Source organism: Callionymus lyra, chromosome 7 (assembly GCF_982586985.1).
Source record: "Callionymus lyra chromosome 7, fCalLyr1.hap1.1, whole genome shotgun sequence".
Classification (NCBI taxonomy): domain Eukaryota; kingdom Metazoa; phylum Chordata; class Actinopteri; order Syngnathiformes; family Callionymidae; genus Callionymus; species Callionymus lyra.
In genome coordinates, this window is record NC_141824.1 from 30,648,770 (window position 1) to 30,669,423 (window position 20,654).

A 20,654-nucleotide genomic window follows, 5' to 3' on the forward strand; every position below is an offset into this window, starting at 1 on the left:
TTTGGACAGTTCATTATTTTTTTCCATCACTGATTTGGAAGCTTTCCTCTTCTTGACTAACCGTTTGAGAGCTTCTAACCCAAAGTGGAGTTAGGATCTTTCCACTGGATTCTCACCCCATTCCCGACTGGTATAAAAAAAACACAGAATGCTATTGAGTTGCTCATTTTTTTAATACAATTAATTTTTGAATTGCTATTTAATACAAATTTTCTGTGTAAATAAATAAAAATCTGTTTTTAAGTGACTTAGGTTGCAATCAGACATAGTCTCCTCGGGAGATGTACCTTATATTTAAATGTGCACCCATTGTTATTCCAGGTTGTGACTTTTTAACAGTTTTTGTGTAATGCTTCAGACAAATTGTAGCACTGAATGGGCCCTACCACACATGCCTAGATCCAGTAAATCTGAGACATGGAATTTAGGTCCCACGAATCAAGACTTCTTTCTTACAATGGCCCTAAAAGATCATTGTTTGGGACGAAACCAAAATCACAATTTAAAACAAAAAAAAACAGCAACAGCTCATTGGTGATTGCAAGAATTTCACTTTGATCTCACTCAACTCACCACCCAGTCTGGTGTTGCCCCCTTCCCATATAGTATGGGTAATGACAGCCTCACTTCCTCATTTTCATCTCAGCAGAAAAGCTTCTGATGGCATGTAAACCGATAAGTGAAGGACATATGGCACGTGAAAGCATTGACATTTATATCTGTACATACGTTCTCTTGTGTGTTGGGCCCCAATCATGTGTTTTCAGGTCGTGTGGCGGTAAGTATTCAAAGCCTGGCGAGTTAAGCCATGTCATCCCTCAGTCGTTGGTGTTTCCCCACAACGGCTGGCTGCATGTAGATTGGCGTATATGGGAGTGATCCAAGTGAGTATCTTTAGTATCAAAAAATGATTTTTCTGGGGTTTTGGGATTTTGTTGGGAGGTCCAGTGTTGAAGATCTCCTATGATGTCTTGGATACTGAGGAGGTGACTGTCATTCCAGCTGATGTGGGGTTCGGAGTGTACCAATGGGTGCTTCTGAACATGATGGAGGGATGTGCATGACATTTACCCTTTATCAGATCACAGTTGCTGGAAGCCCAACGACTGGGGACGCCAGCAGGCAATGTGGTGTTCACCTGGGACTCATGTCAGCAGCCCAAGAGTGGCTGGGCTGGCTGCACAGGAGGGAGCCACTGGGGATGGTTTGGGTTGTTTTTCAAAATAGGCGAAATGGGAACCAGGATTGCAAATGAGTTCCTTCCCACTCAGGTTTTGCAGGATGATTTTTTGGAACTCTCTGGCCAACTTCATGTGTCATTATGTCTCCTCCAATACACGTATGCGTATTGGATCGCTCACAGTGTCAATACGAGACACATTCATTTGCTGGAGTAAGGCTGTTTACTATATCCTGCTTTACCTCTCTCACAGGCTGCCACAGTCCTAGTCCTGTAGTTCCACCGCTGTGGCTTATGAAAACTGCCGGGGCAAAGCTGATCCCCCGCCATTTTAAGTGTGGAGGATAGGAAGAGATGCCTGGTACCCTGAATGTTGTAGCAGACAGTTTCACCAGCCGCCTTACTCGGACCACGTCTTCGTCGATTGTGTCCAGTGGCTTTAGCTTCCTGTTGTGGCTGGTGGCTGTCTTTCAGATACTTTTATGGATTACTGATGTCTTTCGGCGGATGCCGGCTGGGTCGGGCTGTCTTTCCCGCAGAGTTTCACACAGGGTGAGATCTACCATTTTCTGGGACTTCCTGGGGAAGATGTTTTTTGGATGTCTGAGGGCTCACTGAATGTGTTTTGGCTGCTTCAGTGACCATCATGCGCCCATGCTCCCCACCAGCAGTCCTCAACGTGGCGATGGGGTCGATAGCCCACACTCTCAGGTGCTGCCCATGCCCTGAGGCTCGCAGTCTCAGTTGACTTGTCCAGGGCTTGCGTTGTGATGCTGTCAGGAGTGGCATTCAGCTCAGGATACATGCATCCCGTTGGTCTTCACCTTGGTTTTATCCAATAGCAAAGCTTGGTTAAAGGGCGTAGCACCAAGAAGTTGAACACCTGGATTATGTAATGTAATAAAGGTTCTACAGATGGTGCAACGCCCTCTAACCATGTCACCTTGCTACCCGCCCTTTCTTAGCTGATTTGAATAGGAGGAAGTGTGGCTGCCCCCCCCCCCCCCACTACTGCTAGGTGGTATATTCATTGAACTTTCTCAGGGCCTCCAATAGCGAAGCTCGGTTCGAGGGCTTTGGACCGTTCTTAGAACCTGGATTCTATCATATGATCCGGGGGACTTCATCCCCTTAATTTCTACCTCTTAAACTCTTGTTAATTTTCATGATGTCATGGTGTCAATTTTAAGGTATTACAAAAGACATTCTTGTTTGAGGTGACTAGTCTATCATGATTCTGTCATGGTGCTCACTTACCTTAATCGTAACATAAAACTGGATAATAAAGTTCGATTAAATAAATGAATGCGATAAAGGACCTCAAGGCTACAGTGGAGGGCTTCTCAGATTACCTAGTCAGTTCTTGTTTGCAACTAACCTGAAAATGCAACAATAGTTATTACTTATTACCAAATAAGTAAACACAGCATTTTTGGTTTTCATGTGCTTTGGATTTTTGTTTAAAAAATAAATAAATAAAAAATATATATAGATATATATATAGATATATATATCTATATATATATAGATATATCGAATGGGATACATTGAGCTAAAATAGTTTTACTTTATAACATTTGAACTCCTGAAATGCTCTTCAATACCTTAACCGATCACAGTATGACGCATCTATTGTGTTGTATTGACAATATTATAACTTATAACGTTGACAATACATAACTAAAAACATAACAACTAGTCATATGTCTTCTATATGCAACTCAATTTACTAAAGGGATCATAAAATAACATAAGATATAAAAAATATTTAACGCCGTAACTGAGTAAATGTGATTAAATTATTATTTTGCCTGTAATGTATGTATTGACCATATACATTTGAACAAACTAAAAGCCAAACAGAATAAATTGCAATCCTCAAGCTAAATGTTTGGTTCCAGTTTGAGGGCTGCAGACACAGGAAGTTGCAGGTCCTGCCTCTCACTTCTTTGAAGGATATTCCTGTTGGGGTTCCTTCAAATTCAGGCTTTGTGTTGCAATGGAGCCATGCTGGAGCTCGTTTCTCTTTCATGTAAGTCCAAGATAGTATTTCTTCATGCACGTTTGTGACCTAGTTCTGCCCGTGAAATGTTACCAACCTTGTTGCTTTATTTGTTCACTTCAGGGAATGTATTGAGAAGCAAAACAAAGGCTAGTTAGCTTAGCTAACAGGAGTTGCTTAATGCCGTATTTTCAAAATGCATACCAGGAGGTCCCTGGACGTTTTTAACCATTTCCTATTGAATCACATTTATTGTGTATTGTAAAACGGTAGATGTGACTTAAAGAATCGCTACAATAACACTCGCATCTGGATTTATGCGCGCGTTACGGTGTCTCGCTGTTAGGTTGAGATATGCTAAGCTATCGCTGAGTGAGTCGCTATCAAGGCCCACAGTTTGCTCTGAAATGAGCTGCTTTCCGTTCAAGTATCTCACGTTAGTGGTTGCAATGGATTGTTTTCGATCCCTGCAGGATTTCTTGTAAAAATGACTCATTTGGATAAAACGAATGTTGTACATAACAATAAAAGGAAGCACTCCAAAGTACTGTTAACAGGAGTATAAACAACAGAAGTAACTTTTATTTGTTATACAGTAGCCCTCAGTCTTGCATCAAAACAGCCAGTGGCCTCCGAAACATTTATCTTTCAAAGAAATCTCCCAATACTATATAAATTATAAAATAATAGACCTGGCTGAGACTGAGTTAGCAGCTGCAGTTTTGATATAGAATAAGATCGACTATATAATGAAATCATCATAATTGTGCTTAAATTCAAGATAGATATTAAATAATGAAATTACAAGTTGAATATACATAACACATCTTACTCTTAATACTTTAGATTATACAGACTCCAGTTTGAGTTTGATGATTCTAAATTATCATCAAACAGTTGTCTGTAGATGGAGTCTGTGCAGGAGTTTCTACAGGTTAATTTCAATAAAGATTAAATTATTTTTTCCCCCCCTATTAATCTACGCACAGTACCCAAAAATGAGGAGCATTTTATGATGAAGAACATAAAACTGAATCGTGTCTCTTGATTGAACGTGTCTGTTGTCTCTTATGTAATAGTATTTTGCAAATGAATATAAACTTGTTTTGAGGCTTTTGAAATGGTAATAATGTTACCGCCTTGTCATTTCAGCAGACGAGCGATACCTTACAGCAGCACAACCAAGTGATAGCAACCAGCCTTCTTCCTATTCTCAGTAATGGCACAGAAGCACCAGATCAAAAACCAGTATTGCCTATATGTTTGGACCAGAAAGCTCATTGTGCTACAGAACTGCTCAAAGCTGTAGGGCGTGAGAATGAACAGGAAAGTGGGGAATGCCTCTCCATTGCTGTGGTGAAAAAGGAGCCCAAGTCAAAGACACCTTTCAGTTGTGGGTACTGTCACAAGACTTTCAGAGACAGCTATCATTTACGCCGCCATGAGTCCTGCCACACTGGAATAAAAATGGTTTCACGGCCAAAGAAAACACCAATGTCTCCAACAATGGTGCCACTTTTGGGGACTTCTTCACAAGAAACTAGTGGAATCCCTCACTACATTACTACTGTGGCTGGCATCATGACTACAGCGTCCACATTAACAGGCAGTACTAACATGATACCCATGCATCACCAAGAGCAGCAGAAGAACCCTAAAAAGCCCCCAAAGCAAGTGAAAAAAAACCATGCCTGTGAAATGTGTGGTAAAGCTTTTAGGGATGTTTACCATCTTAACCGTCACAAGTTGTCGCACTCGGATGAAAAGCCTTTTGAATGTCCAATCTGCCATCAGCGGTTTAAGAGAAAAGATCGCATGGCGTACCATGTTCGCTCTCATGATGGTGGAGTTCACAAGCCTTACATCTGCTCTGTTTGTGGGAAGGGCTTTTCCAGGTAAGGGTATGCTATATATATGGGTGTGTATGTGTTTATTTGCCCAATTATTCCAGTCAATGTCACATGTAGTTGGCTTCATGCCCTTTGATTCATTTAAATCCAAAATGGAGAGAATACTTATTTGTGATATTATTTTTGGTATAGCTAATTTTAATAGTTTATTTTTACACAAAATTTCAGTTCAATCACTAACCATCACAAACCCCAAGAAAGTTTGGTTACCCGAAACAAAACTGTTGTTTTAATCTGCATTTAAAATTTCCTTCCATCAGTGCAGCAGCTTGCTTCTCACACATCTCTGAAATACAGACATTTACAGCATGAAAGCAAACGATACACTCAACAAAATTTGGCAAAACTTTGGGCCCACTTGAACACAATTTCAATTTCTCACCTGTGAATCTTGTTTTTAAAAATATACCCATTATACTTTGTTTGAATGTATATAATATAATACTTTTATGAAAATCCTTGGCACCTTTAAGAAATTTAAAAGTAACATTTTCTTTTTCAAAAATGGTAAAACAAATGGTATCCACTTGCTCGCTTAACTAGTTTATAAAAGTGCCATCTGTTATGTTGTTATGTTGAGGTGAAATTATGACAACAAGATGATCACGCAACATAAATACACTTCAATGTATTCATTAAAGTGAAACTAATGTGTTGATTTAAGTGTCTCTTAAACTTATCTTGGACCTCTTGTACTCATCAGTGTCTGTTTGTACAAAACTCTCTTAATTGATATATTTACATTAGAAAATGTGCTTAAGCCCCATCCAGTGAAATTCTGGTGAACTTTACAGTGGTCTGCTCCATTGTGCACAATCTTAGACCACTGTTTTTAGTTCCAATGTTAGATTTGATGCAATAATTATTCTTCATTGCTGCAGTGAAGTGACTTCACGCATCAAGACTTGAAAACGTTCCTTTTCATCACTTTTCTTGGCTCATATTGCCATCTGATTCAATTGTGGCTTCCCATTTTAACCCCACAATTAAATCTGTTTTGTTTGTTTTATTGTATTGACTTTATACATTTAAGATGATATGTGATAGCTAATGATTCAGGTTGCCTTGTTATTTGTGAATATGTTTACCTTACCTTTAAGGAATTCAACCTGTCTCCACAGACCCGACCACTTGAGTTGCCATGTCAAGCATGTCCATTCCTCTGAACGACCTTTCAAATGCCAAGTCACTGTGAGTTTTCCTAAATTTATAATCCGAGATGTCGAGAGTGACAATTCTGATGTTTTAAATTTTAATAAACACTTTGAATGTTTAAAGATCATCAAGTAATCTGATGCCTTCACTCATTTATATAGGCAAAGATAGATTGACAAATCAACTTTTGTTTTCTTCTACAGTACAGGCAAAAAGATTGGACACAACTTCACATACTATTATTTTTCTTTTTTTTCATGATTATTTACCTAATAGATTCTCACTGAAGGCATTAAAACTATGAGTGTACACATGTGGAATTATGTTCTTATGTGTAGTTCATTCAGTTGACCATAGCTGTAACCCTGCATTGTATTAATTCTGATGATTTATCTTTAAGGCTTGCACCTCTGCCTTCGCGACCAAAGACCGCCTACGCTCACACATGATCAGGCATGAAGGCAAGGTCACCTGTAACATATGTGGAAAAATGTTGAGTGCAGCTTACATCACAAGTCATCTGAAGACTCACGGCCAAGCTAGCTTCAGTAACCCCTGCAACAAAGGTAGGTTGAACATTGTTGATACAGCTCTCATCAGAAACCCCTCAAGTTTTTCCGATTATTAAACAGTAATGATGAGTAAAAATGATGTTTGTCACAAAAGTTCATGGTCTCATCCCCTTCCACAGTTGATCAAACTGCTCTGTTTATCCAAACAATTTGTTCAACTACGCACCAAATGTTTTCACTGAAGTTCTTTCTGTCATGGGCTTTTTACTCTATTCACATTACTATTCCTATCCTAGATGAACATGTGAGCCCCTGTCATTTCTTTCATCACTCTGCTTATTTCTTACTTGATTTATTTAATTATACTTGAACCTCCTCATGTCACCACCAGGTCTATCTGCTTTTCCCCAAAAAGACATGCCATTTCCTTATCATTTTGGCTCATCCTTATCCTAGTCTCTGTCTTCACTGTCCTCTTCTTAGCCACTATTCTTATTCTACTGATCAATCTTTCCGTCTTCCAGTCCCACCTCCGAAGAATCAATCACTGTCTATCCTTAACTTTCAACCATGTGACCTTGACATTTGGGCCTATAACTATTCTCCCCTTCTGTGATGTCAGCTTGTTTGTTATTTTTGCGTAAAGAACAAACGAGGAGAAAGACTGAGAGGATAAATCAAAGTTCTGTCTTCAATGAGACACTTAAACCCCCCAACATGGAAAGGTTAATTACATTAATAGGAGACGGCAAAAAAGCACATGAACTAAATTGTTGGTTCCCCTCATTTAATGAAGGAAAAACAGACAATGGTCACAAAAATGACTTGAAGTACAATAAGTAATAAAAAACAAAAAGATATACAGTAATGCAAAGAAACTATTAAAAAACAGACATTTTTTATGGCCATCGTCTCTATGGTCAATTTTATTCATACCTATGGATTGTTTCGCCTCTTCTCTCCTGACCGGTTACTACAGATGAATACTGGCTCATAGCTAACTCTGGGACAGAAGAATGACCATATTTTTATTAATTGTACAACTGAGGAGAATTTCATAAAAGTTTAAATACAAAAATATTGACGTAATGCTGATACCATGGCTGATCTATGCACTGCCTATGCATTGGTCGGTGCACCTCCAAAAAATGTGTTCTAATGAAGGTTAAACTTCACTAAGCAGGATCAGTAGATCGTAAGATTTGACTGTCCATGTCCACATTCCAGACTTGTCAGTTTTGTCTCACGATTTCCTTGTGTGCCAGACGTAACTGACCATCTTTGAAGGGATTAAAAATGGAATGACTGAAGGATCTAGCAAACGGTCAACAATGGAGAGTGCACCATCGCTTTACACAGTGATTGGCAAATATCCTTGATGATGTTCTTGATGTAAAGTCTGACTCTGCTAGAAGGTTAGACGATGATTCTATTGATCCTGCTTTTTGAATGTACCCCTCAGGTGAGTTGACTGTAGGCGAGGTTTTAAATAACTCCTTCCAAGTCCTTATTGACAACTCCCACAAAGGTAGGATTTTTTTCTATTAAATTAATCAAAATGATCCCTGGTTATTTTTGCAGATAAAGATTGACCAAGAAGCTGAAAGCTTTTGAAGACACCCCCGCCGCAAAATGACCAACGGTGTGTTTCTCTGTTCAACACAGATACCAACAGTGAAGGAAACTCTTCTTCTGCTCCAGTCATGACCACAGCTGTAAACCTCAGCAGCATCAGCAACCCTGTCACCATCGCTGCTCAGTTAAACTTTTCGACAAACACTGTCAACATTACACCAGTCAGCCTGCAGCACCCAGTGACCTTCACCAGCCACATGGACCTGCCTTCAGTCACCATCCCAACAACGGCCCACATGAGCATCCCCCATCATGTGGCCATCGCATCGATGCCAGTAAATATTACAAGCCCACTTAACATTTCAATGCGACCCATTGAGGGCATGTCATTTCTATCACAAGTCTTGCCTTCCTCGCAACGATGGTAGAACCTTTTTTTGTCCTGTCCAACATGCAGTGCTATAGAGATAAAAAAAAATCAGTTCAAGCCATTCGCTTAAATAACACTGGACTAATTACACAACTTTTATTAATATACCAACGATAATTTTACTCTTTAAGATATCACTCGTTGAGTTGCTGGGATCAGTTTTTCTTTTTCCAATATAGTCTTACTTAAACTTTAGTGTCTTGAGATAACTTCGCTATGATAAGACACTTTAAATACAATTTAATTGAAATATCGAGCGTTGTTTTTTAGTTTTCAGGCCTTTCTTGTTTTTCTTTACCATAAATCTAGATGTAGGAAGCTTTTGTTTGTTACCCTAATGCAGCACGTCTTCATTGTTTGTCAAAGTTTTGCCATCCACGTTGCTTCCTGTCGAGTCTTTTCCTAAGCATTATCAAATGATTATACAAATTTGGTAGTAGAATAAATAACTGGCCGACACATGTGAACAGTTCTCTAGTACAGGGTCCCCCAGCCTTCATTGCACTGCTGACCACTTTAATGTCTGAATTACTTTCACAGCTTGATAGTCATATAAAAAGCACAACAAATAATGGCAGGAAAATTGTTTTGACTTGTCAAGAGTCACTGGAGAAAATGTGTTTTCCGCTCAGAATAAATCATATTTCAGACAGTGATAATCAATAAAACATCAATTAGATACATATTTGTTTCCTTATGTGGCCCTATAACAAATGCACCACTTCTCTAAAAGGTCCTTTTTAATTTTTAAATAAATCTCCAGGAAAAAAAACTGTAAACATATACAATAACTTCGAACTCTTGTGCACAGTTTGTAAGTTTCCTTTGAGCACACATGTATTGTTTTTACCGTATAAAAGGTAGATAATTAAATTGATGTCCTCATCTTGACCTCTGTAAAAGACTGATGACCTGTTCAAGCACCTTTTGAATGAAGTAACTGGTGTAGATCCTTCCAGGGAAGTGGCGTGAATGACTAAATGAATGGAATTCAGGATTTGTTGCGTCAATCGCTGTATGCATGTGACTGTGAACACGTGTGCCTGACTTTCATTTACACTTCCCCTAAATATAGATCTCTCAAAGGAAGTATTTTATCATGTAGTCAATTGTATTTTATGTTCTCTGCCTACAAAATCACTTCTCTTCCAGATTTGTGTTTTGAAACGGCAGGTGATGATGGGTAAATGAGTTAACTTGTCTCAATGCAGTTGTTTTGTATACAACCTAGCTTGAATGGCATTTATTTAACTGTTGTTTTTATCGGTTTCATGATCATAATGAAACAATTTTTTTAGGCAAATGAATGTACACCTTCATTAGTCATTCAGAATTGCACCTGTACGTTATAGCAGACAGTTTATATTAGATCCATTTGTATCTATTATAGTTAGCGTTTTAAGTTGGTATGAAGGTGGAACTATCCATGATGTTTTAGATATACTTTTTCAAGTTTTTAGCGTGTTTTGTTTTTTTTTGCATTGTCAAAGTGAATGCAAACAGAACTTTTACCAATGTGTGCCAACTCATGAACAACAAAAGTTATTTTCTATTTTTCTAACTATTAAACTTTAAAATCAAAGATCTGTCGTGGTGTGTTCATGTTCTTTGGATCTCAATAGCACAGAGGAACAGACATGTTGAGGACGCGGTGAAAAGTGCCATTTTGGATGAAGACGACGACATCTGAGCTCCAGGCGCTACATTAAAATGGATGTTTGCCTATAACTCTACTTACTCTGAAAATAATCACAACCCTTAGTAGACACAAGGGCAAGTAGAAAATTAGTGAAGTTTAAAGGGAAAGTTTAATTGCATTTTTATTTGTTTAAGGTTTTTTCAATTTTGTACCAGTTGTACTGAAGCACAGTTGGTGGAACTCTACACTGATGAAAGCAAAAATATTTCTGATTCTGAATAATGAGTTGTGCTTAACTGTTTCAAAGTGTTTTTAGATCCTAATTTAGTAATAATAAAGTGCAATTCTACAATTATTTGTTTTTTATTTTTTGTATTCACAGTGGTGCACTAACCTAAAAGACACGTTACTTAATGTTGATGATATTAAGTAAGTTATATTTGTAGAGCGCTTTTCCAGACCAGGGTCACGAAGCACTTAAACAATCAAAACAATACTGTCATCAGGTACAACAGCCCTTCCATAGCACCTCAGCTTATAAGCTCTCATCTGTCGGATTTCAGCGTTAGCGTGGGACACTTGTAGGGTTGCTAGGGTCTAGGGTAAATCTCTCAACAAGGCCATAACTTTGGGGGTGAAAGGTAGCTATTCTCGTCTTTCTTATCCCCAGCCTGGGCCCCCTACTTGTGACTCCTTTTTACTGCTGTATGGTCAGCAGTTATTCATCCTGATGAGCAGCTCCAACCGTTGCCATGGTCTCTGCCTCTGGAGCAGGAACATCTCGATGTAGACAGGAGAAGCACTCGACTGCTGCAAAGGGACTTTGGGAGCGTCCATCTACATTTCCATGGTGTTTTCCTGCCTGATGCTGAATGTCAAAGTCATATTCTTAAAGGCTCTTAAGCCATCGGGTGACACAGTAGTTTTCTTTCTGTTTGGCTCAGAGCGTAACTTTAGGCCACAATTCACTCTTCCTCCTCCCTAGTCTGGGACAGAATGGCACCAATTCCCACATCACTGGCATCAGTGTCCACAATAAATTATGCTTGGTATGCCAATACCACGGCCGTGATGGCAGCTTTGAGATGGGCAAGGGCAGTGGTGCAAACATCACTCCGGTCAACTTGTCTGGTTCTGTTCTGTGGTTCTCAAGAACTTTATCTCTCTGTTGAGCAGGCAACACTTGGCTGGGTTCAGTGGAAGTCTAGCCTGATGGATGGTGGCGAACAATGGGGGCCCTATCCGAGTCTTCAGCATGGACCAGCCATTCAACGAGATACACAACACACTGGGTGTGGGGTACATCCTTTAACACCTTTTCCATTAACCCGCTCCAATGTTGCAGGAGCATTCCAAACAGTCCAAAGGCCATAACTTAAATTGATCAGAACGTTTTTTGGCCTGGCTTCTGGGGTAAATCCGTGCAGAGCTACTGTCCCTTACACAGGTCCAGGGAGTTAAACCATGCAAATCCACTAATGTAGTCGCGGCACCGCCAAAGCGTGGAAGCAAGGATAAGTCCTTCTTTGTGACTGCATTCAACGCCTGTCCAGTCCAGGGGCTGCTTTGGAATAACCTTTAAAGTCTGTTTAGGTCCTGCTCCTGAAAAACAAAATACAAACCAGACAAGGATCCACACAGAACAGATGTGTAAAGCAGTGGCCCCATTTTCAAAAAACACACTAGATGGCGCTCTCTGCTCTTTTACAAACAGCTCTTCTAATGACAGCATTAGGTTGGTGACCTCTGGTCTACATGATGCACACGGATGAGTCTGATGTTCCAAATAACATCTGAATGAAAGAAGAGGGCCCTTGCTACACTCTGTTAAAAGGTGGATTGACAGGTTGAGTTCTAGATAAAGATGTTCATTGCAAAAAAAAGAGAAGAAACAAGCTGAAACTCTTTTATTACATCACACTGGTTTAGAAAAAAGAACATGAAACGATTTACATCGGAAAGGGCTGCAGAAATATTTATAACTAGTATTGTCTGGAAGTAAGAAGATCTTCAGCCCATAAAGAAAAGATCTGCTCCGATGCAGTCCTCAAGTATAACATCCATATCTTACACCGACATTGACATTCTCTTGAAATCTATTGCATTTGAACAATGAGTTGTGCAATGGTGGCAGTGGAGAAATCTCACCTTCTCATTAGGTTCAAAAAAAGTTTCAATGGCAGTTTTAAATCCAAATTCAAAATCCAAAATATACATATATTTACACTGTACAAATTGTATTTACTTTATTTTTACATTATTTACAAAGGTCGAAAAGCTGCATGCTTGAGTTCATCTTTGCCAGCACGGACGGTTTGCAAACATTATTTATCCATCATAGTCGGAATGATTATTAGAATCTTAAATTCATCAAATTCATAGAAAAGGAAAAAAAGCTTTGCTCTCATGAGGATCCATTTAAAATGTGGTTTCGAAATCCAGCGTTAAATTATTACACAGCTGTTGAAGCACATATATTTTTTGATTTCATTTTGGTTCAAACTGACTTACATCAATGAACAAGTGCAGTCTCTGACTGTCCTGCTGCGTTTTTTCTATATTCTTCTATTGGTAGTTGGTTGCAAATGTTTTATTTTCTTTCCACTATTAAAAAACATCATTAAGAAAACTAAATCAAAAGCTTCCCCTTTGACTTTGTTGCTTTAACAGTTTTGTTTACAATGAACCACAGGCTGCTGAGTCTAAAGCTCTGGACACTAGACCTTAAAACATTTAAGCTAATTTGTATCCATTTTGAGGTCTTCTTCTCTTTGTTCTCACCAAGCTTTCCAAATACAGATCAATTGAAGCATGCATGTACCACAGACAACCCCACCATTAAAGAAAGTGTTGTAGAAATGTTTAGTATATGAAAATGAAGAAAACATGAGGTTGTTTTGTTGACCTATAAAGGTGTTTTACCACAAAAATAAATAATTACTATAATCATTTAAATCCAGCTTAATGGCATTAATTAATTTGTTTTTTTGCGGCCAAACCGAGCAATTTAAAAAGCGGCTCAAAAATTGTGCAAATACAGTTGCTCACTTCTCTGATGTGATCCATGGAACAAAGAGTCAGTGACCTTGATGCAGGAAAGTAGTGAAGCAAATATATTCTCTCATACCCAGCTATTTCACAGGCCATGGAGATAACATTCAAACTTCAGTTTGTTGCTGCGACTCAGTCGTGATTGTAACTCCTCTGTGATGCTCGTTCATGGCCAAAGAGCTACTTGGTTCAGAGTCTGCCGCCGCACATGGAGTGGAAGCAGAAGAGGCAGCCAGCGGAATAGAGTCAAGACTTCTCGGGACAGTCAAGGAGCTAAAGTTCACGTTGGTTTCTCCAGAGGGCAGTTGGTGAGGAGGCAAATACTGGCTCGGGTGAAACTGAGGACGACTTTGCTGACTTGTGCTGCTACTGCTTGAACTTATGGTGCCCTCTTTTGAGAGTGGCACCGGAGACGGAGCTACTGTTTTGGCTTCCGGTTCTTCGGATAAACTAGGTAAAGGAAGTGGCATGTGGTCATGGTGTAAGAAGTCTTCATCATGAGGAGGGGGATAATCACTGTCAATGTCATAGCCGCCCAGGTAGTAATCACAATCTGTTTCTGTGGGGTTTCCACCCATGTGGCTTTCAGCAGGATTTCCTTCCTGGCCAGGCTTAGATCCGGTCCTCCCTTGTGTGTTGGACGTCTTGGGGTCAAGCATCCAGTCGGAGGTGTCCCAGTGGTAGGCTGCACAAAGGACAAAACATTTCGTCTTAATCTGCTGCTTGAAGATGAATCCGCACAACATTGAGCAGTTCAGCTGATGAGAACCTCTCATACAAGGCCTCTTTTATTACGGCTGCAAAAAACATTTCCTGAAATTGGATTCAAATCTGAGTCACATGCCCATACATTTACACACAGCCCTACAGAAGTACTAATGGTAGTAAATAGTTCTCTATATTCCCTTAACCATTTATTTCCAGATTGTGAATCTGCTTCGACATTTGTGTTGGAGTCTGTCAAAGACGTGTTCAATGTTTTACGTGTAGACATGTGCGCACAGAACCAGAGGAGAGACTCACACAAGACATGCGGATGAACATTGAGTTCACATTTTTGAAAATGATTGATTCGTTGAAGCACATTTGCACACGTCGATTAAGCTTGTCAAAGTTCCCCCGATTTGATCGAAGCAAATAGGTAAAAATAATTCAAATCATGTCATAAATCCTCAAATTAGCCTGATTGTATACATATATTTTAATTTGGCAAATACAACGACACAGACAATGGAGAGATATGATGTTGACTGCACAGGCTAAACAAATTGCTGTTGCTATATTTACATCAAAGGCCTGTGTGTAAATGCAAGTAGTCACACACATTTTAAATGAAACACTACTATAAAAATAGAGTAAAACCTAAATGCAGCTGAAAAAGAACATTTCAATGAGGTAACAAACCGTTATGCTATTAAACGACAAAGGAGCAACTGTCTTCAGTTGACTCAGTTGCTTGAAGCACATTTGAGCGTCAAAGTGGTAAAAACAATCATGCACCACGTTAGAAAACAAACCACAGAGACAGTAAAGTCAGACCATCACACAGAAAATCAAACAATAGAGGCCTGAGGGTGTGTGCTGGGCTTTTGACACAAATAAGCAGTAGAATCCTAAAATACAAACTAGATAATTGATCTTTACACATTATTCTATCTTATAAATAATTATACTCAGTTTTTGCTGTTCCTTTTTTAGACTATTATTTCTCTGAGAGATGCTTTGGTATTCACAGACGGAGACGTATATACAAGACAGCTAATGCATCAGTGTACAGATCATAGACCAGTAGAGAAACAGACAAATGACGGATGTGAAAGTATACCGTGATCACCTCTGTAGGCCTGACTTTGGTCCAAGACTGACACTGTCAGATAGAAGAACATAATGGACAATTTGATTTGCAGGAAACAAACATAAAATATATATAAACTAAAATACTTTAATATTCTTTTGGCGTCTGACGGTAAAGAATATTTTTTTTGGAAATGCAAACTCACAGAAGCACATGCGGAGGGGTAACGTTAGGAGGAGTGGCAGCGCTCCAAACATTCAGGTAAATAACAAGCGTGTCACCATCTCATGCCCACAGACATCGAAGGGGTAAAGCTACCAGAGCCGTTGCAAAACGAGTGACTTGAGTTGAAATGCAAAAAAAAGTGTGAGACAAAGGGAGTGTTGAATTTAGGGAGAGACACAAAGGTGAGAATACATGGTACCTTCACTTTCGATAGAGTCGACTGCATCATTGACTAGTCGAATGACCGTCACTATGGAGGCTTGTGGAAGGAAAAGGAGGTCAATTCAAAAAAGTATGGTGATAACAGAAATGATGTAATATGAAAAAGAACCACCCTAAAAAAACAACAAATAAGGGTGAAATTGCATATTAACTATTAATAAGCTATTTATTTTAACTGTATTCACAGAAAATTAGCCACTTATTCATCATTATGAAGAACCAACTCAGACCTTGGTTATTGTGTATATATTCTACCCTTAAGTTTACAATGAAAAACACCTTTATTACTGATTATTAGCAGAAAATAAAGAAGTATTTTAAGATTAACTTGTGAAAATTAACTTCTCTCTCTTTGACCTATTACTAGGTGTAAGTACGATGAGAAAAGTTATTCACTATTAATAATACTGCCTCCTTTAAAGCAAAAAAGAAGAGAAGATAATAGTATTAACAGCATCCATGACATCATTACTCAAAAATGAATTTGAAGTTAATTATAATGCTGTAGATTATTATTATTTCCCCCAGTAGAAAAAGCGTAAACCATTTTTGACGTTTTAATCGTTCAAATGCTTGAGAATAAATCATTAATTTGCAGCCACTTTTAGAATTGGGAACATATTCAAATTACAAATACATATGTCTTGAGTGATAAGGAAGTTATTAGATTAGATTAGATTTTATTGACTTCTCTGGAGATCTCCTTTGGGAAGTTAGTACTTTTATAGTTGTGAACTACTTTTCTCATTGTACTAACACCTAATAATAGAGAGAAGTTCATTTTCACCAAAATAAATATTTGAATACTACCTTGTATCTCCTCCTGAAACAGTAAGGTGTTGTTCAGTGTTGACTCCTAGTTATCATTATACTAAGGGTATAATATAGTCCCAACAAACTAAGTGCGAGTTAGTGCTTAATAGTGGTTAATAAGTGGCTATTTTGCTAATAATACACATGTAAATAAGTAGCTTATTAATATTTAATATGTGTTCCCCTCACTGCATATGTATTTCCGAAGACCAGGGAGGTTGTTTACCTTGACCAAGAAACAACACAAGGGATAACACACATACATTTGTTGTTGGGCCTCCGGGTCAGCTTGACCAGACACCGAACATTTGACCAAAGTTCATTCTCATAAACTCAATCCTCTGCCAGGACTACTATAAATCCACAGCTAGAACCCAAAGTGGTATTTAAATGAACATATGATGAGTTTAAGTATAAGATGGAATGACGGCCTTGCTCTTGATTTACCCTGAAACTGTGAGTAGAAGATCTTTGACGCCCCCTCCTTAGTCAAATGTGATCAGAAAAACAGAGGTGTCTTTCCTTTAACAAAAGTAACTGTGTTCCCAGAGGTCAAACTCTGCTGATTTGTGATGACTAGCACACAAAATAAATGACAGATGCTCAAATTCAGGCTTTGAATGGATTCAAATGGGAGTTTCATCTCAGTAAAGTGGTTGGCTTGTGGCTAACAAATTGTTGGCTACCAGCTCTGGGGACATTTGTGTTGTGTCCGTGAGTAAGGAGTACTTCTTTATGGAATCCATGCCGCAGAGTTGTGGCTTTAATATCCCTAATGATGACCTCAGAGGTTATCCAATCAAACGTTGTGATAATTGTTGGTCTACATTTCATTTATTACGTTTCAAATTTTTGCCAATATTTGTTGTTGCCAGTAGCATCTAATATTCTCCTCTGCACAGACACAATCATGGGTGCTGAAATAATGGCAGCCCGTCAGGCAACAAAGAGAAGGACACTGCTAGATGACCTTATGTTGTTATATGACTATTAAATGCCATCATATAGTCTGTTTGGATGGATAGATTATTTTCCGCCCAAAACGAGTTGTGTTTCTCACCGTTGTCATCACAGGAATCGGACTGAAAGGAGCTTAGAGACTGGAGCTCTGAGTTGGTCCCCTTTTGACTCCCTGAGAAACAGGTCACTTCTTCCATCATCTTATCTAAACATGTAGAAAACAGAAGAGCAGATCTCGTATTTATTTTTTACATGGTCCCAATCAATGTTCGGCACTCACCATCATCGCTGTCCCATGGGCTCTTACATATGGAATCACAGTGTGAGTTGCAAGGGGACACAGGGGTCAGGTTCGGAGCCACACTGCAAACTACCAAGCCTCTTCTGGATGATCCAGATAGAATCCTTGGGGAATCTGGATGAAAGGTTCTCATCTCTGTGTGCTCAACTAGATGCTCATCACTCATCTTTTCAATGGTGGAACACTGATCTTTGAAACAGGGGGTGTAGGCCATAGGCTTCACAGGGACCTGAGGAGGACCCAACTGCTCGCCGGCTCCCAGTATAGCAGCTCCTTGTAAGGACTCTGAGTACAAGTGCAAAGGATCTCCAACAGTACAGTGCAATGTTTTAAACTGAATTCCATTGGCCTTGTTGAGGAGGGCAGCTGTGGCCGGGTCTTGTACTAGTGATAGGTTGTTCCTTGAATAATTCTTCTCAAAGACCCTCTTGCGAAGAGCAATGAAGAGGACAATTAGAGTGAATATGACAAACAGAACCACTGAGATGCCAATCAGTTCCTCCTTTCCAACCACAGCATGGCCGGCCTGCATGTCAGGGACGACTACAGGACGCAGGCTGCAGCGCTGCCCGACAAATCCTGCAGTGCATTTACAGTAGAAGGATCCGTGTGTGTTGATACAGATGCCACCGTTTTCACACTCTCCCACTGGATTGCTATTGTCACATTCATTGACGTCCTCAACACAGCTGGGGACACATAAATAAATGAAACATGAAGGAAAACATCTTTGAGAAGTGTGACAATAGACAAGTCATATTAATGATATATATTATTACAGTCAAGGCAAAAACACTGGCACCCTACCTTACTTTCCCCAGAGAATTGTAATCATGACCCGTTGCTATGATCCTTAAACTCAGATCTATTAGTTATACCACAAATCTCTAAACGTAGATTTGGAGCCAGGGCCTTCAGTTTTTAAGCCCCTTGCCTGTGGAACCAACTACCGACTTCAGTCTGGAGGGCAGACAACCTCCCCATGTTTAAAAGAAATCTTAAAACTTTACTTCTCAATAAAGCCTACAGTTGGGACTGACTCAGGTTCTGCATGAACAAGCTCTCTCTCTATGTATCCTTATTTTCTGCATCATATCCATCACCTGTGCAGTTTAAACTCACACTTTTATTCTCCATCTCATTTCAGCAACTTGTTTTTTCACTAACTATCCAAAATTCATGATTACAGATGAGTTAAAATGTATCAGGGGTAAATGAAAAGCTGCCTTTTGGCTCAGCTCTTTCTTTATGTAAGATTCAGAGGACCCAAGAACATGCTGGGAAGATCCATCCAATCTCACACTATATGGTTTCCTCACTCATGAGCAAGACTCTAAAATAATACAAGTCACCAATTGGGGTGAGAATCCCTCTTCCAACCGGGAAAGAACATTTCATACTTTTTCTGATTAAGATTGAGAGCAGCAGCTCAATCTTATTCCATCTGCTTTACAATCTGCTGCAAATCTACCTAGCAAACCACATCATCTGCAAAGAGCAGTGATGAGATGATGTCGTCATCAAACCAAAGACCCCCTCTACCCTGGCCCCGCCAGAATAGGTGATAAAAGGGAGGCCTGGCAGAGTCCTACAACCACTTCAGACTTCCTAGTTAGTTGAAATACCCAACAGAATATCCAGAAACAACTTACTAGGAGAAGTGTCGCAACTTATGACATCAAGGTCACAACTTTGTTTATGTGCAACAATATTAGACAAATAGTTTAATCAACATTCTGGCTTACGTTAGACCCTTGAAGCCTCGTCTGCAGCTGCAAATAAAGGCGTTTCCAATGGCTTTACACATTCCTCCGTTTTGGCATGGGTTTGGCACACAAGCTGTGATTTCCATCTCACAGCGGCCCCCAGTGAACTGTGGATTGCAGCTGCATAAAAATCCTTGAAAAAAGATACAAGTCTGGGGATTAATTATTTGTAAACAAACAGTTTTGGATACATAATTTAATCTTTTGTTGAAATTGTGAAAATGTTTATTTTATGTGGACTACTGTGAACTGAATCTTTCAATGGGATGTCCTGGACTGTATAGGAAGAGAGATAGATCAATCCTCTCCTGGATGTGATTTCAGTGGCCCATTGAAACACCAATTTACAAGTATTAAGGGTTTGAACCAACCTCACTCACTATGAGGATGGAGCACCACTGGATATTATCATCTAATGCCTGACAACTCAATAATGTGGCTTACTCATAAACAAAACTCACAAACTCTGAACGTCTGTTCGAGTAAAGTACTGTAAAAGGTGATTTTTCTTCTTCATATAGACATTGAATAAGGCTGTGTGATTTAATGTTTACATGGAGGGATCTAAGATTACAATGTCTTGACACACACAATTATGTATGTAATGTTCAATAAAATAACAGAGGTATGGTGTCCTTACCACCAGAGGACAGACTGATGCATGTAGCCCCATTGAGGCACGGATGCTGCAGGCAGGCATCGGGGTACAGAACACAGCCCAACTTCAACTCGGACAATCCCACCACTTCAGCATAATGAGAACGCTTGTTCTGAAGTGGCAGCTCATTGTTGTTGAGGGTGACTGAGTCCAGGCAGCCTTGAAAACCCTCCAAGACCTGTAAGTCCTTCTGAGAATCCAAATAACCCTGGGAGTTTAGATGATGCACCTAGAATCAAGTTTTCGAAATTGAAAGAATTAGTCAAAATGAAGAATGTTTCTCTGAAATCTAACCGATACATAAATAGCAATTAAGATCATTTTCCTTCTTTAAGGTGTGACCAAAATTAAGCCTAAACATTTGGCCTGAAGAAATAAATATTGGTAAGGTAAACATGAGTCTGACAGAAGGTTTCTTGTTAAAAGGAGGAAAGGTATATTGACAATATACTGATGTGAC

At 39.3% G+C, this 20,654-nt stretch overlaps 2 protein-coding genes across 9 annotated transcripts in view; one reads left to right on the forward strand and one right to left on the reverse strand.

The window, feature by feature from the left end:
* Positions 1-3,113: 3,113 nt before the first annotated feature.
* LOC148076102 (vascular endothelial zinc finger 1-like) lies at positions 3,114-10,346 on the forward strand. Of its 3 annotated transcripts, none has more exons than XM_087796122.1 (6): positions 3,114-3,212; positions 4,335-5,077; positions 6,214-6,283; positions 6,648-6,813; positions 8,222-8,287; positions 8,425-10,346. In XM_087796122.1, the coding sequence occupies exons 1-6, from the start codon at positions 3,180-3,182 to the stop codon at positions 8,760-8,762; spliced, it is 1,416 nt and encodes a 471-aa protein (XP_087652248.1). In that variant the 5' UTR covers positions 3,114-3,179; the 3' UTR covers positions 8,763-10,346. The 3 variants fall into 3 exon arrangements, with proteins under 3 accessions (XP_087652248.1, XP_087652250.1, XP_087652249.1); XM_087796123.1 differs by having other exon boundaries at positions 3,163-3,212; positions 4,338-5,077; XM_087796124.1 differs by lacking the exon at positions 8,222-8,287.
* A 1,949-nt stretch (positions 10,347-12,295) lies between these two features.
* fat3a (FAT atypical cadherin 3a) overlaps positions 12,296-20,654 on the reverse strand; it is a 39,015-nt gene continuing 30,656 nt past the window's right edge. The window contains exons 23-29 of one of the 6 annotated variants that reach the window (XM_087794989.1): positions 20,177-20,423; positions 19,516-19,669; positions 17,750-18,459; positions 17,570-17,674; positions 15,674-15,733; positions 15,289-15,321; positions 12,296-14,139 (exon numbers count right to left, since the gene is read on the reverse strand). In XM_087794989.1, coding sequence (XP_087651115.1) covers positions 13,562-14,139; positions 15,289-15,321; positions 15,674-15,733; positions 17,570-17,674; positions 17,750-18,459; positions 19,516-19,669; positions 20,177-20,423 — 1,887 coding nt within the window. In that variant the 3' untranslated portion in view covers positions 12,296-13,561. The other 5 variants (XM_087794988.1, XR_015711820.1, XM_087794990.1 and 2 more) reach the window with 5 other exon arrangements.

Bases quoted from the DNA above. Each gene is read 5' to 3' on its own strand.
- LOC148076102 (XM_087796122.1), top strand. From the start codon at position 3,180: ATGGAGCCATGCTGGAGCTCGTTTCTCTTTCAT. The intron at 5,078-6,213 runs GTAAGGGTATGC...CTGTCTCCACAG, and splicing joins TGTGGGAAGGGCTTTTCCAG to ACCCGACCACTTGAGTTGCC. The intron at 8,288-8,424 runs GTAGGATTTTTT...TGTTCAACACAG, and splicing joins TATTGACAACTCCCACAAAG to ATACCAACAGTGAAGGAAAC.